The 16824-nt window shown below is 45.8% G+C and overlaps 1 protein-coding gene across 3 annotated transcripts in view; it reads left to right on the forward strand.

The window, feature by feature from the left end:
- LOC119961939 (myosin light chain kinase, smooth muscle-like) overlaps nt 1-14974 on the forward strand; it is a 552422-nt gene extending 537448 nt beyond the window's left edge. For all 3 annotated transcript variants that reach the window (XM_038789529.1, XM_038789528.1, XM_038789530.1), the window contains 2 exons: nt 3329-3460; nt 13920-14974. In XM_038789529.1, coding sequence (XP_038645457.1) covers nt 3329-3460; nt 13920-14161 — 374 coding nt within the window. In that variant the 3' untranslated portion in view covers nt 14162-14974. The remainder of the gene's footprint in view (nt 1-3328; nt 3461-13919) is intronic.
- Nucleotides 14975-16824: the final 1850 nt, after the last annotated feature.

Genomic DNA, 16824 nt, shown 5'->3' on the forward strand with positions numbered 1-16824 from the left:
AGTGGTTAGCACTGGGACTACGTCGCTGAGGACCCAGGTTCGAATCCCGGCCCTGGGTCACTGTCTGTGTGGAGTTTGCACATTCTCCCTGTGTCTGCGTGGGTTTCAAGCCCACAACCCACAAGATGTGCTGGTTAGGTGAATTGGCCATGTTAAATTGCCCCTTAATTGGAAAAAGAATAATTGGGTAATCAAAATTTATATTTAAAAAAAGAAGAAAAAAAATGTTGATGATGGCGCAGCAGTGCAACCCCTGGTGACAATGTAATCTGGTGGCTTTGGATGGTCAAGGGAGTGCTCACCTTGGTGACAATCTCTGTTTCTCTCCCCTCCCCCACACAAAAATGGATTTTGTAATTCAGACAGCAAGGCCAGCTGTCTACCTGGCTGCTGCTGCCATTGTGGATGCACAGTTCCACGAGTGCCAGGGCCAGCCTGGGGAAGACACTACACGACAGGAGCTTGTCCCAGAATGGCAAGGGCCAGCCGGTGAGTCTCAAGTGCCGGCCATCCACCAAGCCGAGGAGGAGGTACGAAGGCGGCGCCGTATCAGGCTGCATTTATATCATCAGGCCTTATCCTTCGAGGAGCTGCCGGACCACATATGCCACCGTCAACTCCATCTCACCAGGGAGACCGCGCACCACCTGTGCCAGATGGTACTGCCACCCGGTTAGAGGAGGACACCATCAGGTTGACAGTGGTCTTAAACTTCTATGCCTCTGGCTCATTCCAAGGCTTGAGTGGGGACCTGTGCGGTATCTCACAATCGCCTGCGCACAGGTACATCCGAGAGGTGACTTATGCCCAATGCACCCAGGTAGCAAAGTACATATACTTCAGCCTGTACCATGCCCACCAGGAAATAGGAGCTGCTGCATTCCTCTGCTCCGCAACCTCTCCCTTATCCTTTCACGCCTTCCCTCTCCCTTAGCCAAGATTCTGTCTGCCCTGTCAGATTGGTGCCAAAGATCCCAAGGTACTATTTTGAAGAAGAGTGGCAGAATTGTGCCTTGTGTCCTGGCTAATATTCATCCCGCAATTAACATCACAAAAGCAGATTATCTAGTCTTTGTCACATGCTATTTGTGGTTGTTGATAAACAGAAATTGGCTGCGGCATTTCCTGCATTACAACAGTGACTACACTGCAAAAGTACTTTATTGGCTGTAAAGTGCTTTGAGATATCCAGGTGTCATGAGAAGTGCTATATAAATGCAAATATTTTTTTCTTATGCCCTTATCCTGCTTTAAAACCCTTGAAAAAGTTGCACCTTATTGATTAAGGTGTAACTGGGTTTTTTACGGGATACTTAGTTCAGAATTATTACTAAACAGCCTCACAGCCAAACTTTTTAAGGTTGTTGAATTTCTCCATTATAATGAGGAATTCTAAATAATTTTTGAATCATTTAATTTATTTATGATATTCACCTTTTAACATAACCCTATGTGAAATTTCCTCATGCTTAATTAGAATCTGTCCTGTTTTCTGTCTATGAGAATACATCAATGTGATTGGCTACTTGCCCTGTTCAATGACATCACTGATGCTGGACACTTGGTGATCCCCTTTGAGCAGAACAAATTGTTGTTGAGAAAGAATGGGAGAATTTTCCTGAAAAGGTCAGCGTTAGGGCAGCGTTAGGGCAGCAGGGTAGCATGGTGGTTAGCATAAATGCTTCACAGCTCCAGGGTCCCAGGTTCGATTCCCGGCTGGGTCACTGTCTGTGTGGAGTCTGCACGTCCTCCCCCTGTGTGCGTGGGTTTCCTCCCACAGTCCAAAGATGTGCGGGTTAGGTGGATTGGCCATGCTAAATTGCCCGTAGTGTCCTAATAAAAAGTAAGGTTAAGGGGGGGGTTGTTGGGTTACGGGTATAGGGTGGATACGTGGGTTTGAGTAGGGTGATCATGGCTCGACACAACATTGAGGGCCGAAGGGCCTGTTCTGTGCTGTACTGTTCTATGTTCTATGTTCTATGTTTCGACAGTGGCTGTAAATACATGTCGGCAACATGCACGACAGCTGGCAGAACTTCCCCTGTAATGTTATGGATAGTAAGAAGTCATACAACACCAGGTTAAAGTCCAACATGTTTGTTTCAAACACTAGCTTTCGGAGCACTGCTCCTTCCTCAGGTGAAATTTCACCTGAGGAAGGAGCAGTGCTCCGAAAGCTAGTGTTTGAAACAAACATGTTGGACTTTAACCTGGTGTTGTATGACTTCTTACTGTGCTCACCCCAGTCCAACGCCAGCATCTCCACATCAATGTTATGGATAGCAGCTCATGAACAAGATGCTATTCAGGACAGCTGCCTGCCCCCTAGGGCTGCCGATCAGAGGGTTGACCACTCAGGATCCTCAACAGCAGCTACAGGTATGGGAGCCACTGTTGAGGAAGACAAAGGCCGTGCTGTCTACACTAAGTAGGCCAAAGAAAATGTAAAAAGACATAAACCCCCTCCAATGTAATTGATGGGGTTGCCTTCTCTGGCCCGCAGTCTTCTCTTTGAGTAATAAAATGCTTTCCCTCCAAGGAGCTGCTGGGAGGCTACCTGCATTCAGCTGGCAGCCTCCCCACGCAGTCATGGGCAATCTGCTGCCGATGGACTGGTACAGTGGCCCTTGATAGGCATTCCAAGATATTTTTCCCACCTGCTTGCAACGTAAAGCCGGTTCCAAGCCGATTCCCTGGTTGATAAAATTGCCTGATGGTGGGTCATGATTGAGGAGACAATCCGACATGGCTCCCCCTCATTTTAGTGCCTCCTCATTGGGTGCCTGTCTCGTGTTGGCTGGTAAAATAAGTATAAGTTTCCCTCTGCAGCAGCAATAAACTAAGTTGTGGTGTGCATTAGTTCATCCAACATTTTTCTGCTCATTACCAGCTGTTTAAATTGATCTAATAGTCTTACATACAGTGGAGACTTGACCTTGTGACAGTGTCTGCAACCTTTCCCCAAATTTCATTGGTAGCACCATATTGCCACCATTTGGAGATTTTTTTGAACTTCAGAAACTTGGTAGCATTGTAGATTTTAACATTCCCACTTGGCTGGTACTTAGGTTTTAGCCAGTGGAAAATGGGACAGTTTAATTGAACAAGCCTCAAGATAAATTGGCACTAGAACATAGTGTTTCAATAAATATAGATTACCAGTAATAATCATTTTAAACTCAGACTTTTGACAACTGGTAGAAAATAGAATGCCAATGCCTCAGCTGCTCCAACATTGGCAATCGCCCAATATGTGTGGGTATTATGGTTTCACATGGTGACCAAAAATGGATATTCTGTTTAAATGGTTTGTTTTTCCTTATCTCAGCTGATGAAGCCAAGATACTTCTTGAAGCAGTTTCCGAAGAAAGGCACAGTTTTAAGCCGTATTTTTCCGGGACCTTTAAAGACAGTGAAGTTGTAGAAGGCAGTGCTGCTCGCTTTGACTGCAAGATCGAGGGTAAATCCACAGATCCTGATTCCGATTCAGAATGCATCCGTTTGCGGAATCTTTCACTGAGAAACATGTGCATATATTTCAGTGTAAAGCAACTGTGTCTTGTTTATCTTTGTTGGTGAATAATTGAACTATTTGTAGCGGAACGATTGCATTCTAAATTCCATGAGATCACAGCCTTCTTCCATCATGGAACTTTTATCCTGATTATTTGACATAAATTCAATGATTCTTGTTGACAAGAGAATTGAAAAACAACACAAAGAACCATTGGAGTATCAAAATGTTAAATTACCATTCATGTAACAAAGCTGTATTTGTTTTTTAGATGAGTGCTACAAGAAGCCATCGAACTATAAAGGTTTTCAGAGACCTTGTGGTCCACTTCTTCTACCAGATCAACCCAAAACTAATCCCTATTCCCTGCTTTCTCCCCATGGCATTGTACCTTCCCCTATTTCGAATTTTATTTGGTTTTCTCCTGAACGATATTGTCTCTGCCTCAGGCACTCTCTGGAAATGTGTTCCATAATTTGACACACAAAGAAATTTCTCCTCAACTCTATGTTCTCATAGTGACAATTATACATTTGCAATGATTGGCACAGAGTGCAAAACAGGAAATAGTTGACCTACTCACATTAATTAAAGCATTTGTAATTTTAAATCTTTTCTTCACCTCTGTTTGAGTGGAAATACTTCAAGTATTACAAATCTGATCTTCGAACTATAGATTTCCATCACTAGCATCACCCTGCTAACTAGTTACACCATTTCTTCAATCTGAGTACTGTTTTTTTAATTCCCTTATGGGGTGTGGGCGTCACTGGTTAGGCCAGCATTTATTGCCCATCCCTGATTTCCCTTCAGAAAGTGGTGGTGCTTCTTGAACCGCTGCAGCCCTTGAGGTGTAGGTACACCCACTGTGCTATTGGGCAGGGAGTTCCAAGATGTTGCCCCAGTGACAGTGAAGGAATGGCGATATATTTCCAAGGCAGGGCGGTGAGTGACTTGGAGGTGAAGGTCCAGGTGGTGGGGTTCCCAGGCATCTGCTGCTCTTCTCCTTCCAGCTGGTAGTGGTTTGAAAGGTGCTGTCTAAGGAACCTTGGTGAGTTACTGCAGTGAATCTTTTAGGTGGTATACACGGTTGCCACTGTTCGTCGTTGGTGGAGTGTTTAAATGTCTGTGGAAGGGGTAGCAATCAAGCGGGCTGCTTTTTCCTGGATGGTGTCGAGCTTCTTTAATGCTGTTGAAGCTGCGCTCATCCAGGCAAGTGGAGAGAATTCCATTACACTCCTGACTTTTGCCTGGTAGATGGTGGACAGGCTTTCAGGTGGTTAGGAGGTGAGTTACTCGCCGTAGGATTCCCAGCCTTTGACATGCCCTAGTAGCCACAGGCATGGTGGCACAGTGGTTAGCACTGCTGCCTCATGGCTCCAGGAACCTGGGTTCAATTCCAGCCTCGGGGGACTGGGTGGAGTTCGCATTTTCTCCCCATGTCTGCGTGGGTTTCCTCTGGGTGCTCCAATTGCCTTCCACAGTCCAAAGGTGTGCAGGTTAGGTGGATTGGACACACTAAATTGTCCCTTAATATCCAAAAAGGTTAGGTGGGGCTGCTGGGTTTGGGAATAGGGTCGAGGCATGGGCTTAAGTAGGGTGCTCTTTCAAGGGCCAGTGTAGACTTGAGGGAACCCAGATACTGTGCCTCCATGCGACCTCTACCAGAGTAAGAAGTCTTACAACACCAGGTTAAAGTCCAACAGGTTTGTTTCAAACACGAGCTTTCGGAGCACAGCTCCTTCCTCAGGTGAATGGAGAGGTATGTTCCAGAAACATTTAAATAGACAAAGTCAAAGATGCCAGACAATGCTTGGAATGCGAGCATTTGCGGGTAATCAAATCATTACAGATCAGAGATAGGGGGTAATCCCAGGTTAAAGAGGTGTGAATTGCCTCAAGCCAGGACAGTTGGTAGGATTTTGCAAGTCCAGGCCAGATGGTGGGGGATGACTGTAATGCGACATGAATCCAAGATCCCGGTTGATGCCGCACTCATGTGTGCAGAACTTAGCTATAAGTTATTGCTCGGCAATTCTGCGATGTCGTGTGTCCTGAAGGCTGCCTTGGAGAACGCTTACCCGGAGATCAGAGGATGAATGCCCTTGACTGCTGAAGTGTTCCCCAACTGAAAGGGAACATTCCTGCCTGGTGATTGTCGGACGATGCCCGTTCATTCATTGTCACAGTGTCTGCATGGTCTCGCCAATGTACCACGCTTCGGGACATCCTTTCCTGCAGCGTAAGAGGTAGACTACATTGGTCGAGTCGCACGAGTATGTGCCGCGTACCTGGTGGGTGGTGTTTCCACGTGTAATGGTGGTATCCATGTCGATGATCTGGCATGTCTTGCAGAGATTGCCCTGGCAGGGTTGTGTGGTGTTGTGGTCGCTGTTCTGAAGGCTGGGTAATTTGCGGCAAACAATTGTTTGTTTGAGGTTGCGCGGTTGTTTGAAGGCTCTACCAGAGTGGCAGTGCCACCCTGCCATTCTTGTTGAACAAATTATGAAAATTCAGTTAATTAACATTTTGTGCATTAACTTATTTGTCAATCGGCGGTATGGTGGCACATTGGTTAGCACTGCTCCCTCACGGCGCCGAGGATCCGGGTTCAATCCCGGCCCCGGGTCACTGTCCGTATGGAGTTTGCACATTCTCCCTGAGTTTGGGTGAGTCTCACCCCCACAACCCAAAGATGTGAAGGGAAGGTAGATTGACCATGCTAAATTGCCCCTTAATTGGAAAAAAAAACTTTATTTGTCATTTCAGTTAAAACTATGGGCAAAATTCTACCAACCCACCTGCAGTGGGTCTGGTGGCCGGTGGGCATAGAGAATCTGGCGAGAGGCAAAAAGTAGGAAATCCACCAGCACAAAAGCACACTGCAGTTCTACCAATGGCTGGTTAATGGTGGGCCGCTCTTCCCGCTGGCAGGTGGTGCAAATGTCATTAGCATTAATTTACCCCTTATCGTGAATGCTCATTAAAAAAGCTGGCTGTCTGCATCATGTTCTAGCCTTTCAATCGTGCATCACGCCAGCAAGGAATTATATCGGTGTCAATCCCAATTGCTAATGAGTGTCATGCACAAGGCAGTCCTCAGTTCAGAGTGAATGCAACAATTTTCCGCCATAGTGCTGCACTACTCCCGATATGCTGTACATCACTCTGCCAGGGCAGACTGGCTCCTGCTGTCCATCTCCATGCCAACCTGGTCAGCGTGGACAGTAATGTGCTGCTGGACCCATGAACACTCCTGTGTCACTGACTCCAATCAGTACAGAGCCTGGGATGGGGATTACAGGGGTCTCCTTTACCCCTGGTGCCACACACCAATGTCTAGCTGGACAGGGCTGTGCTCTGGCACTCATGCAGCCACCGCAAAAGAGATCTGGGGCTGGATTCTCCGGCCCCTCGCCGGGTCGGAGAATCGCCGGTGGGGAGGCGTGAATCTCGCCCCCGCCGTCTCCTGAAGTCTCCGGCACCAGAGATTCGGCGGGGGGCGAGAATCATGCCGTGCCTGTCGGCGGGGCCCCCCGGCGATTCTCCGGCCCGTGATGGGCCGAAGTCCCACTGCTGTCATGCCGGTCCTGCCGGCGGGAATCAAAAACCTCCCTTACTGGCGGCGCGGGCGAGCTCCGGGGTCCTGGGGGGGGGGGGGGGGGTGCGCGGGGCGATCTGACCCCGGGGGATGCCCCCATGGTGTCCTGGCCCGCTATCGGGGCCCACTGATCAGCGGGCGGGCCTGTGCCGTGGGGGCACACTTTTCCTTCCGCGTTGGCCATAGCATAGCTTTCACTATGGCAGACACGGAAGTGACCCCCTCCCCTGTGCATGCACGGGGATGACGTCAGCAGTCGCTTACGCTCCGGCGCATGCACGGACTTCCGGCGGCCGGCGATGTCCCTTCGGCCCCGGCTGGCATGGCGCCAAAGGCCTTCCACGCCAGCCAGCGGGATGGGAACCACTCCACCGCGTGCCTAAAGGGGCGGAGAAATCCACACCTTTGGGGCGGCCCGACGCCGGAGTGGTTCACACCACTCCATCCCGCCGGGACCCCACGCCCCGCCAGGTAGGGGAGAATCCCGGCCCTAAAGTTCATCTAGGAGCGGAGTGCAATGTGAGGTCCGGGAGGAAGGGGGGAGGTGGCCTAACAAACACAAGGGGGGCAATGCAGAAGGAGGGCAGTGCAAGGGGAGGGAGGTACGGGTGAGTGCTCATAGTGGCAGACAAGGGGGAAGGAGATGGATGAGAATGATGAATAATGGAAAGCAGAGGGAAGACCAAGTGGAAGGAAGCTGGATCCTGACAAGGCTTCATGAAAAACTCACAAACAAGGGGGTCAAAGGGATAGCACATTGTTTACTGGAAGGGGATGTAGGAAGAGGCAGCGAGTAGAGGTCCAAATGGGGCATAGGCACCTCGCAGGTGATGGGCTCAGTATGGGTTGGGAGGGGGAGGGCAGGGGGGGGCAGGCCGTGATTGAATCGAGGAACAGACTTCTTCTTGAGGCTGCTAGCCTGCTGCTCAGGGCTACTGACATCCTGCAAGGCCTGGTGAAGACAGGTGGGCTGGAGAGAGTGATGTGAGTGGGCTGGACTGGTATTTAAATATGGTGCTGGGAACCTTCAACTTATCAGCTGACATTGGGTGGATGAATCAGCTACCGCCCCGCCAGGTGACTCTGAAGCAATCTCACCTGTGCAAAACTAATGAGGTTCCAAGTGCAGAATCTGGCATGGAATCTCGCCATTCTGGTCGGGGGGGGGGGGGGGGGGGCATTCTGCCAGCAGAGCTGCCTGCTACCGCACTTAGTCTCAAAATGGGAGAATTCCACCCTACCTCTTTGCAAAATTCTATTAAATCAGTCGATCACAACTTGCCCTTACAAGTCCTTTCTGACTGTCCTTGACTAATTCATGCATTCAAAAATGGTCACTATCTTTATCTGAAGCTATGGATTCCCACAGTTTACTAGAAAAGCAACTTGCATTTAAATGGCACGGTTAACATAGTAAAATATACCAGGATTTTTATCTGATTATGCTCTTGTGAAGCACATAGGGGTATTTCACTGTGTTCAAGATGCTATACAAGTTATTGTTGTCGTACTATGTTGAAGTTCTCCAATGCCAATTCAGAATTTGCAAGCATCTAAACTTCATGCTCAAAACATCTGCTAGCTCCAAATATCCAATAGTGATTGGCTACAATTATATAAATTATAAAAACATATAAGAAGTCTTACAACACCAGGTTAACGTCATTGGTTGTGGTTATGTGCAGAGGGAAACTAGTCGAAACATTATTTTCTGGTGGTTACATTTTTTCCTTTTCTTTCCTTGTACTGAGCACTAGCTGTATAACATTTCAGATTGGATTTTAAACACTCTAGATTTTAAACAGTCTTGTGTTCTTCAACACAATTAACGTTTTATTAACAGTAGCGATAATTAAATAGGTAAGAAATGCAACTGGTTAAGTACTATCTAATTTCTAAACCTTTTAACTTGCCCCGCCCTCTATATAACAAACAACCAAAACAGAGAGGAAAGAGGGGGGTAGAATAATGATGAAGGCAAACTTTTAAGAGTCTTTGTTTCAGATGGATGTCTTCCAGTTTCTTCTTCAGTCTAGGCTTTCAAGTAGATGTTATCTTTTCTTTCAGCTTGTGATGGTTTTTCCTGTAGACTCACAGAAGTAGCAGCCAGCAATCGAGAGAGAGAGAGAGAGAGAGCTTGTTCTGTCAGGATCTAGAAGCCTGCCTTCAGATAGTAGGCAGTAGAGAGAGAGAGAGCTGCTTCCAGCAACTTCTCCTAGGTTCTCTTCGAAAAAACCCACCTGAAAGGAACCAATCGCTATCGGTTGTTGGGATGAATACTTGCCCCTGGCCAATCAATTGGCCACCAAACAACCAATCAAAGCAAACCCCTCCAATCTTTTGGATGCCATAAGGTCTGGGTTCTTCACCCCAAAAATATAAAACTTCACAACACAATTTACAATAGAACATAGAACACAGAGAAATACAGCACAGAACAGGCCCTTCGGCCCACAATGTTGTGCCGAACCTTTGTCCTAGGTTAATCAAAGATTATCATAGAATTTTGGACACCAAGGGCAATTTATCATGGCCAATCCACTCAACCTGCACATCTTTGGACTGTGGGAGGAAACCGGAGCACCCGGAGGAAACCCACGCACACATGGGGAGGATGTGCAGACTCCACACAGACAGTGACCCAAATCGGAATCGAACCTGGGACCCTGGAGCTGTGAAGTAATTGTGCTATCCACAATGCTACCGTGCTGCCCTTAAGAACAAATTAATCTACACTCCATTATTCTACCGTAATCCATGTACCTACCAATTGCGCTTGAAGGTCCCTAATGTTTCCGACTCAACTACCTCCACAGGCAGTACATTCCATGCCCCCACTACTCTGTGGGTAAAGAACGTACCTCTGACATCCCCCCTATATCTTTCACCATTCACCTTAAATTTATGTCCCCTTGTAATGGTTTGTTCGACCCGGGGAAAAAGTCTCTATCTATTCCCCTGATCATCTTATAAACCTCTATCAAGTCGCCCCTCACCCTTCTCCGTTCTAATGAGAAAACGCCTAGCACCCTCAACCTTTCCTCGTAAGACCTACTCTCCATTCCAGGCAACATCCTGGTAAATCTCCTTTGCACCTTTTCCAAAGCTTCCACATCCTTCCTAAAATAAGGTGACCAGAACTGCACACAGTACTCCAAATGTGGCCTGACCAAGGTTTTGTACAGCTGCATCATCACCTCACGGCTCTTAAATTCAATCCCTCTGCTAATGAACGCTAGCACACCGTAGGCCTTCTTCACAGCTCTATCCACTTGAGTGGCAACTTTCAAAGACCTATGAACATAGACCCCAAGATCTTTCTGCTCCTCTACATTGCCAAGAACCCTACCGTTAACCCTGTATTCCGCATTCATATTTGTCCTTCCAAAATGGACAACCTCATACTTGTCAGGGTTAAACTTCTCAGCCCAGCTCTACATCCTATCTATGTCTCTTTGCAGCCCACAACAGCCCTCCTCGCTATCCACAACTCCACCAATCTTCGTATCATCTGCAAATTTACTGACCCACCCTTCAACTCCCTCATCCAAGTCATTAATGAAAATCACAAACAGCAGAGGACCCAGAACTGATCCCTGTGGTACACCACTGGTAACTGGGCTCCAGGCTGAATATTTGCCATCCACCACCACTCTCTGACTTCTATTGGTTAGCCAGTTCGTTATCCAACTGGCCAAATTTCCCACTATCCCATGCCTCCTTACTTTCTGCAGAAGCCTACCATGGGGAACCTCATCAAATGCCTTACTAAAATCCATGTACACTACATCCACTGCTTTACCTTCATCCACATGCTTGGTCACCTCCTCAAAGAAGTCAATAAGACTTGTAAACCTTACCCTGTTGCACGCACCTATCCCTCTCCATTACTAAAGTGAAAGTCACAGAATTGTGGTCACTACCTCCAAAATCTATCACCTGCCCTGGTTCATTACCAAGTACCAAATCCAATATGGCCTCCCCTCTGGTCGGAAAATCGACATACTGTGTTAGAAAAGCTTCCTGGACACACTGCACAAACACCACCCCATCCAAACTATTTGATCTAAAGAGTTTCCACTCAATGTTTGGGAAGTTGAAGTCACCCATGACGACTACCCTGTGACTTCTGCACCTTTCCAAAATCTGTTTCCCAATCTGTTCCTCCACATCTCTGCTGCTATTGGGGGGCCTATAGAAAACTCCCAACAAGGTGACTGCTCCTTTCCTATTTCTGACTTCAGCCCATACTACCTCAGGAGTTAGATCCTCCTGCCTTTCTGCAGCTGTTATACTATCTCTAATTAACAATGCCACCCCCCCCCCCCCCCCCCCCCCCACCACCACCACCACCACCTCTTTTACCATCCTCCCTAATCTTATTGAAACATCTATAACCAGGGACCTCCAACAACCTCCAACAACCATTTCTGCCCCACTTCTATCCAGGTTTCCGTGATGGCCACCACATCGTAGTCCCAAGTACCGATCCATGCCTTAAGTTCACCCACCTTATTCCTGATGCTTCCTGCGTTGAAGTATATACACTTCAACCCATCTCCTTGCCTGCAAGTACTCTCCTTTGTCAGTGTTACCTTCCCCACTGCGTCACTACACGCTTTGGCGTCCTGAATATCGGCTTCCTTAGTTGCTGGACGACAAATCCGGTTCCCATTCCCCTGCCAAATTAGTTTAAACCCTCCCGAAGACTACTAGAAAACCTACCTCCCAGGATATTTGTGCCCCTCTGGTTCAGATGCAACCCGTCCTACTTGTACAGGTCCCACCTTCCCCAGAATGCACTCCAATTATCCAATTACCTGAAGCCCTCCCTCCTACACCATTCCTGCAGCCACATGTTCAACTGCACTCTCTCCCTATTCCTAGCCTCGCTATCGCGTGGCACCGGCAACAAACCAGAGATGACAACTCTGTCTGTCCTGGCCTTTAACTTCCAGCCTAACTCCCTAAACCTGTTTATTACCTCCACACCCCTTTTTTCCTACCTATGTCGTTGGTACCAATGTGCACCACGACTTCTGGCTGCTCATCCTCCCCCTTCAGGATCCTGAAGACACGATCCGAGACATCCCTGGCCCTGGCACCTGGGAGGCAACATACCTTCTGGGAGTCTCGCTCGCGACCACATAATCTCCTACCTATTCCCCTAACCATTGAATCATCTATTACTATTGCTTTTCTATTCTCCCCCTTCCCTTCTCAGCCCCAGAGCCAGACTCAGTGCCAGAGACCTGGCCGCTAGGGCCTTCCCCGGGTAGGTCATCTCCCCAACAGCATCCAAAACGGTATACTTGTTTTGAAGGGGAACGGCCACGAAGGATCCCTGCACTGTCTGCCTGTTTGTTTTCTTTCCCCTGACTGTAACCCAGCTACTCTTGTCCAGTACCATGGGTGTGGCTACCTCCCTGTAACTCTTCTCGATAACCCCCTCTGCCTCCCGGATGATCCAAAGTTCATCCAGCTCCAGCTCCAGTTCCCTAACACAGCCTCTGAGGAGCTGGAATTGGTGCAATTCCCGCAGGTATAGTCAGCGGGGACACCGGTGGTATCCCTCACCACCCACATCCTTCAGGAGAAGCATGCAACTGCCCTAGCCTCCATCCCCTCTTACCTTACAGAATATAGCTGCCCTATGGACCAACTGGAACTCCACCCTCCGACTCTGCTCCCAGTCAGCTGCACTCTCTGTAAACTCCTGGCTCCCTTCTCGCTCTTTGCGGAAATGAAATGAAAGGAGCACCTTACTCCCTCCTCACCTAACTCCCTCAGTCACCAAACTCTCACTATAGCACTCAAATGCACCAAGTTCAGCACTCCCTCAGTCACCAAACTCTCACTATAGCACTCAAATGCACCAGGTTCAGCACTCCAGTGCAAACAAAAAACTCTGACACTTCGAATTTCTTACTTACTCTGCTCGACTTAAAGGTATGCTTCTATTAACTATCCACGGACCAAAAACAATGAAGACAAAATAAAATAAATATGAACTAAGTGAATCAACAGAAAGGGCCCTGACTCTAGGAACTGACCTAATGGGGTACTACATTAAGAGCGATTTGGACTAAGATGGGCTAAATGTCCCACTTACCTATCTACTTTGTGAACTTGGCAATTGGTAATATTCAGAAGTTCCTCCTTGGCAACTGCATCATCCAAACTGTCTGTATTCTGGATCTAATTTGCTATTTATTGCAATGTTGATACATCACTTACTGTGTCAATGTCCTATATTTCCTCACATTCCAATATACTCTTGCAAGTATTATTCTCTTTTCGTAGATTGGATTGGATTGGATTTGTTTATTGTCACGTGTACCGAGGTACAGTGAATACAATTCCTATTTTAAACATAAATAGCAACCAACAGGTAGAATATGTGAAATGTGAGCACAAATCCTCCACACTTGTTCATACCTGAAAGGTTTGATAATGTATATAAAATCATCCAGAGCAGTTTCACATCCGTGAACTTGGAAAAAACAGTGCAATCATTCATTTTATTAAGACAGCAGACATGAATTTTGACCATTAAACTTATTGCTCAGTATTTCAAGGGCGAGAGTGCAGAATTTTGAAATCTGTACTCTCAGCATAGCAGTTACACTAAAATAAAGCATTCCAGACAAAAGTGCGATAATTTTCATGTAAGAATTATTGTAAGTTGTAAGCTGCACTGAAGGATCAATCCATCAGCAACAACTGGTGTTTATTTATTGAAAAGTAACTGCAGTTTCTGTGTGTATGACTATTTCTAATCGTGTAATTTCATATTGTTTATAGGCTACCCTGATCCTGAAGTTATTTGGTTCAAGGGTGAACAGCCTATCAAGGAGTCTCGTCACTATCAAATTGAATACGACGAAGATGGAAACTGCTGCTTGATTATTTCTGAGGTATCTGCACACGATGATGGCAAATATACTTGCAAAGCCATCAACAGCCTAGGAGAAGAAACCTGGACATCTGAACTCATTGTGGAAACGATGGAAGAAGATGAGATGAGTAACACTGACTCAAAGTAAAAGTGTTGCTTGTTTGGATGTGCCTTTTCTTTGATGTCAGATTCAATACTACTAAAACACATGCAAAATAAGGTTTGACTATGCAACGTTCTTTGTTAATTTCCAAGGGATGGAAAGTGTTCATGAATATGTGTGTTCTATGCCTACGAAATCACGACTGAATATTGCAGTCATGCCCAGAAATTTAAGATTAGAACCCACCCACTTACCTAATGATGGATATATCTCCATGAGTACACCACAGCATATGTACTATATATTCAACATTCAGTTTCACCCACATTTACCAATTTACAGCAATAATCACTTTCTTTCTCAGAGGGATTTAGGAATTTTTTGGACCCTAATGTTTCTAAACCAGTTATTTTGAAACCTGCCAATTTAATCATTTGTACATCTCGATTTGCATCTGCAGATGTATGAGAGACTGATAAATCTTATGGATCTCAACCACCTTCTTCGCTTGCAGATGTATGGATCTTTCTGTGATCCAAAAGATATTTTAAGCACATATTTTGTTTACCATTACACTACACCGTTTACATTTGTTATGTTTTCACGTTGCTTTTTATGTCTCACTTATCTGATTTTTGACAACCCAGTTGATGCTTTTACTGGTTTCATAACAGTTTCAAACAGGAGTCCAACACCCCAACTTCTTTTCATCAAGCAGCTATTCATTTTTATTGCTAGACACAACATACAGCTTGGTTTATGATTTACAATAAAACCCTAAGAATGTAAACTTCACAGAAATGTAACATTGGTTACCAAAGCGTGCTGTTTGAAAATTAAACAGGAAATGATTTTTAATATTGCTGTATCACTTTACAATGTGCACTTTGAACCTAAAACCAACATTGGGAATGGAACTCGCAAATTTATACAACCTGAATGTAAGGATAATGCCATGAGACATTGCAAAGTGTATTGTTAAACAGTACTGAACTAAAATTCAAGATCAGAGAATAAATAGACTGGGTTTAGCATTGTCTAATCCAGTTGCTTATAGATGCAGTAGAGGGGTCTTGCACTTCAACGCAAAAGCCCTAATTCTCTAAGGTTTCACCCACAGCATGGAGCTTGGCTGGCAATGAGGGCACATTGAAAAATCCAGCCTTCGTTTCACGTCTTAATTCCAATTGCACTCAACATTTTGGGTCCCTTTCAATTCACCCTTGTATTTTTAATTAAGTTTTCCATTATTTGCCCTTGAAGGTTTCCCTATTTTTTGCTTTTTTCCTTGCCAATGTTTTCCTTTACTCTTGGTTTCTGCTGACTTTGAAATCGTCCCATGCTAATTGACATGGTATTCCTTCAGGAGGTCCAAATATAATGCAAAACTCAGAGAAGAATCTGGCTGTAATGAAGAGTTCAACTATTGGAGATGCAGATATACCAGAGCTATTTTACCCTGCATTCAGTGCTGCCTCCAAGACCAATGTTTTCCACACATGCCTGGACATATCAGAGAGAGGATTCTCTTTGTTCACAAGAGCAACCAATGCAGAAGTATACAAGATAATCTGTAAACAATATTTGGAAGAGGAACAGGTTTTTCAAAGAAGGGAAAATTGCCACAGCATGAAGTTTTTATGCCACCTAATTCTTCCAATACAATGGACATCTGCTGCATCAGGAAGGGGACAAAGTATAATCTTTCCTGTGTAGAGGAGGCATCAGCTGTATAGGCCAGCTAGCTTTCACTGGATGGCAGACTTTCCTTGAGTGAAATACATTGTTGATGGCACTCGAGCAGACATCATGATATTTCATAGAAAACCTTTGGCCTACTTGTACAGAGAAGGTTTTACTCAATTACAGTTCAGGTGATAATTCACCACAGAGGTATCACTACATATATCTGGGGCTATTATCTATGAAGAAGCCATGATGTCTTCATTACGTGGCAGCTCGCAGTGCCCACATAATTTGAAGTGGAAGAAACATTGATTTGCTGGCTATTTTCTACATCCCTACTGCTGACCCTACTGAGAAACACATCAACACTAAAATATGTCAATAATATGTTTGCTGTTCACTGAACATCTCTGTTTTCAATGAAAGTGCAGTGTTTCAAATGGAACCATCTAGAGAGTGTAACGTATCACAACTTAAGTTTGTACATGTGGTCCCCACAAGAACTGTTAGCAAAATTGAAAACAGTTACTTTCACCTTCCTCCTGATACAAGAAAGGTTATTCCTCACCTGGAACTAGTTACAAGCGATCTGGGTGTCTGCATTGCTTCAGTCAGTGATATCTCTCCATGCTAATCGCATCTAGAATATTTGACTAGAAATTGGGCTGCAGATATGAATAGGAAGACTTTCCTTGAATGCTCCTGCTGCTGCAAGACCTTTAAGCTTTCTGCTGCAGAAATAGCAATGCTGCCCACATGTTCACCGATGCCATTGTCAACAATGAGCCACTTCTGTCAACGCCATGAGTTTTCCTTTAATGACAAGCTGCAGCTTATGGTGAGGCTTACCATTTAACTCAAGTTAAGTGAGGTAGTCCTGTTGAAAAATTCAGCAAGATACTCCCTCTGTGCCAACTCAGTCAAATCTATACCATGGACCAACTCAACCACCTTTGCTATCGTTAGAAAATTAAGGTTGAAGTATTGACATAAGACCAGGTTAGACTATCCCTTGTGTGAAT

This window comes from Scyliorhinus canicula, chromosome 2, assembly GCF_902713615.1.
Source record: "Scyliorhinus canicula chromosome 2, sScyCan1.1, whole genome shotgun sequence".
NCBI classification, from domain to species: Eukaryota; Metazoa; Chordata; class Chondrichthyes; order Carcharhiniformes; family Scyliorhinidae; genus Scyliorhinus; species Scyliorhinus canicula.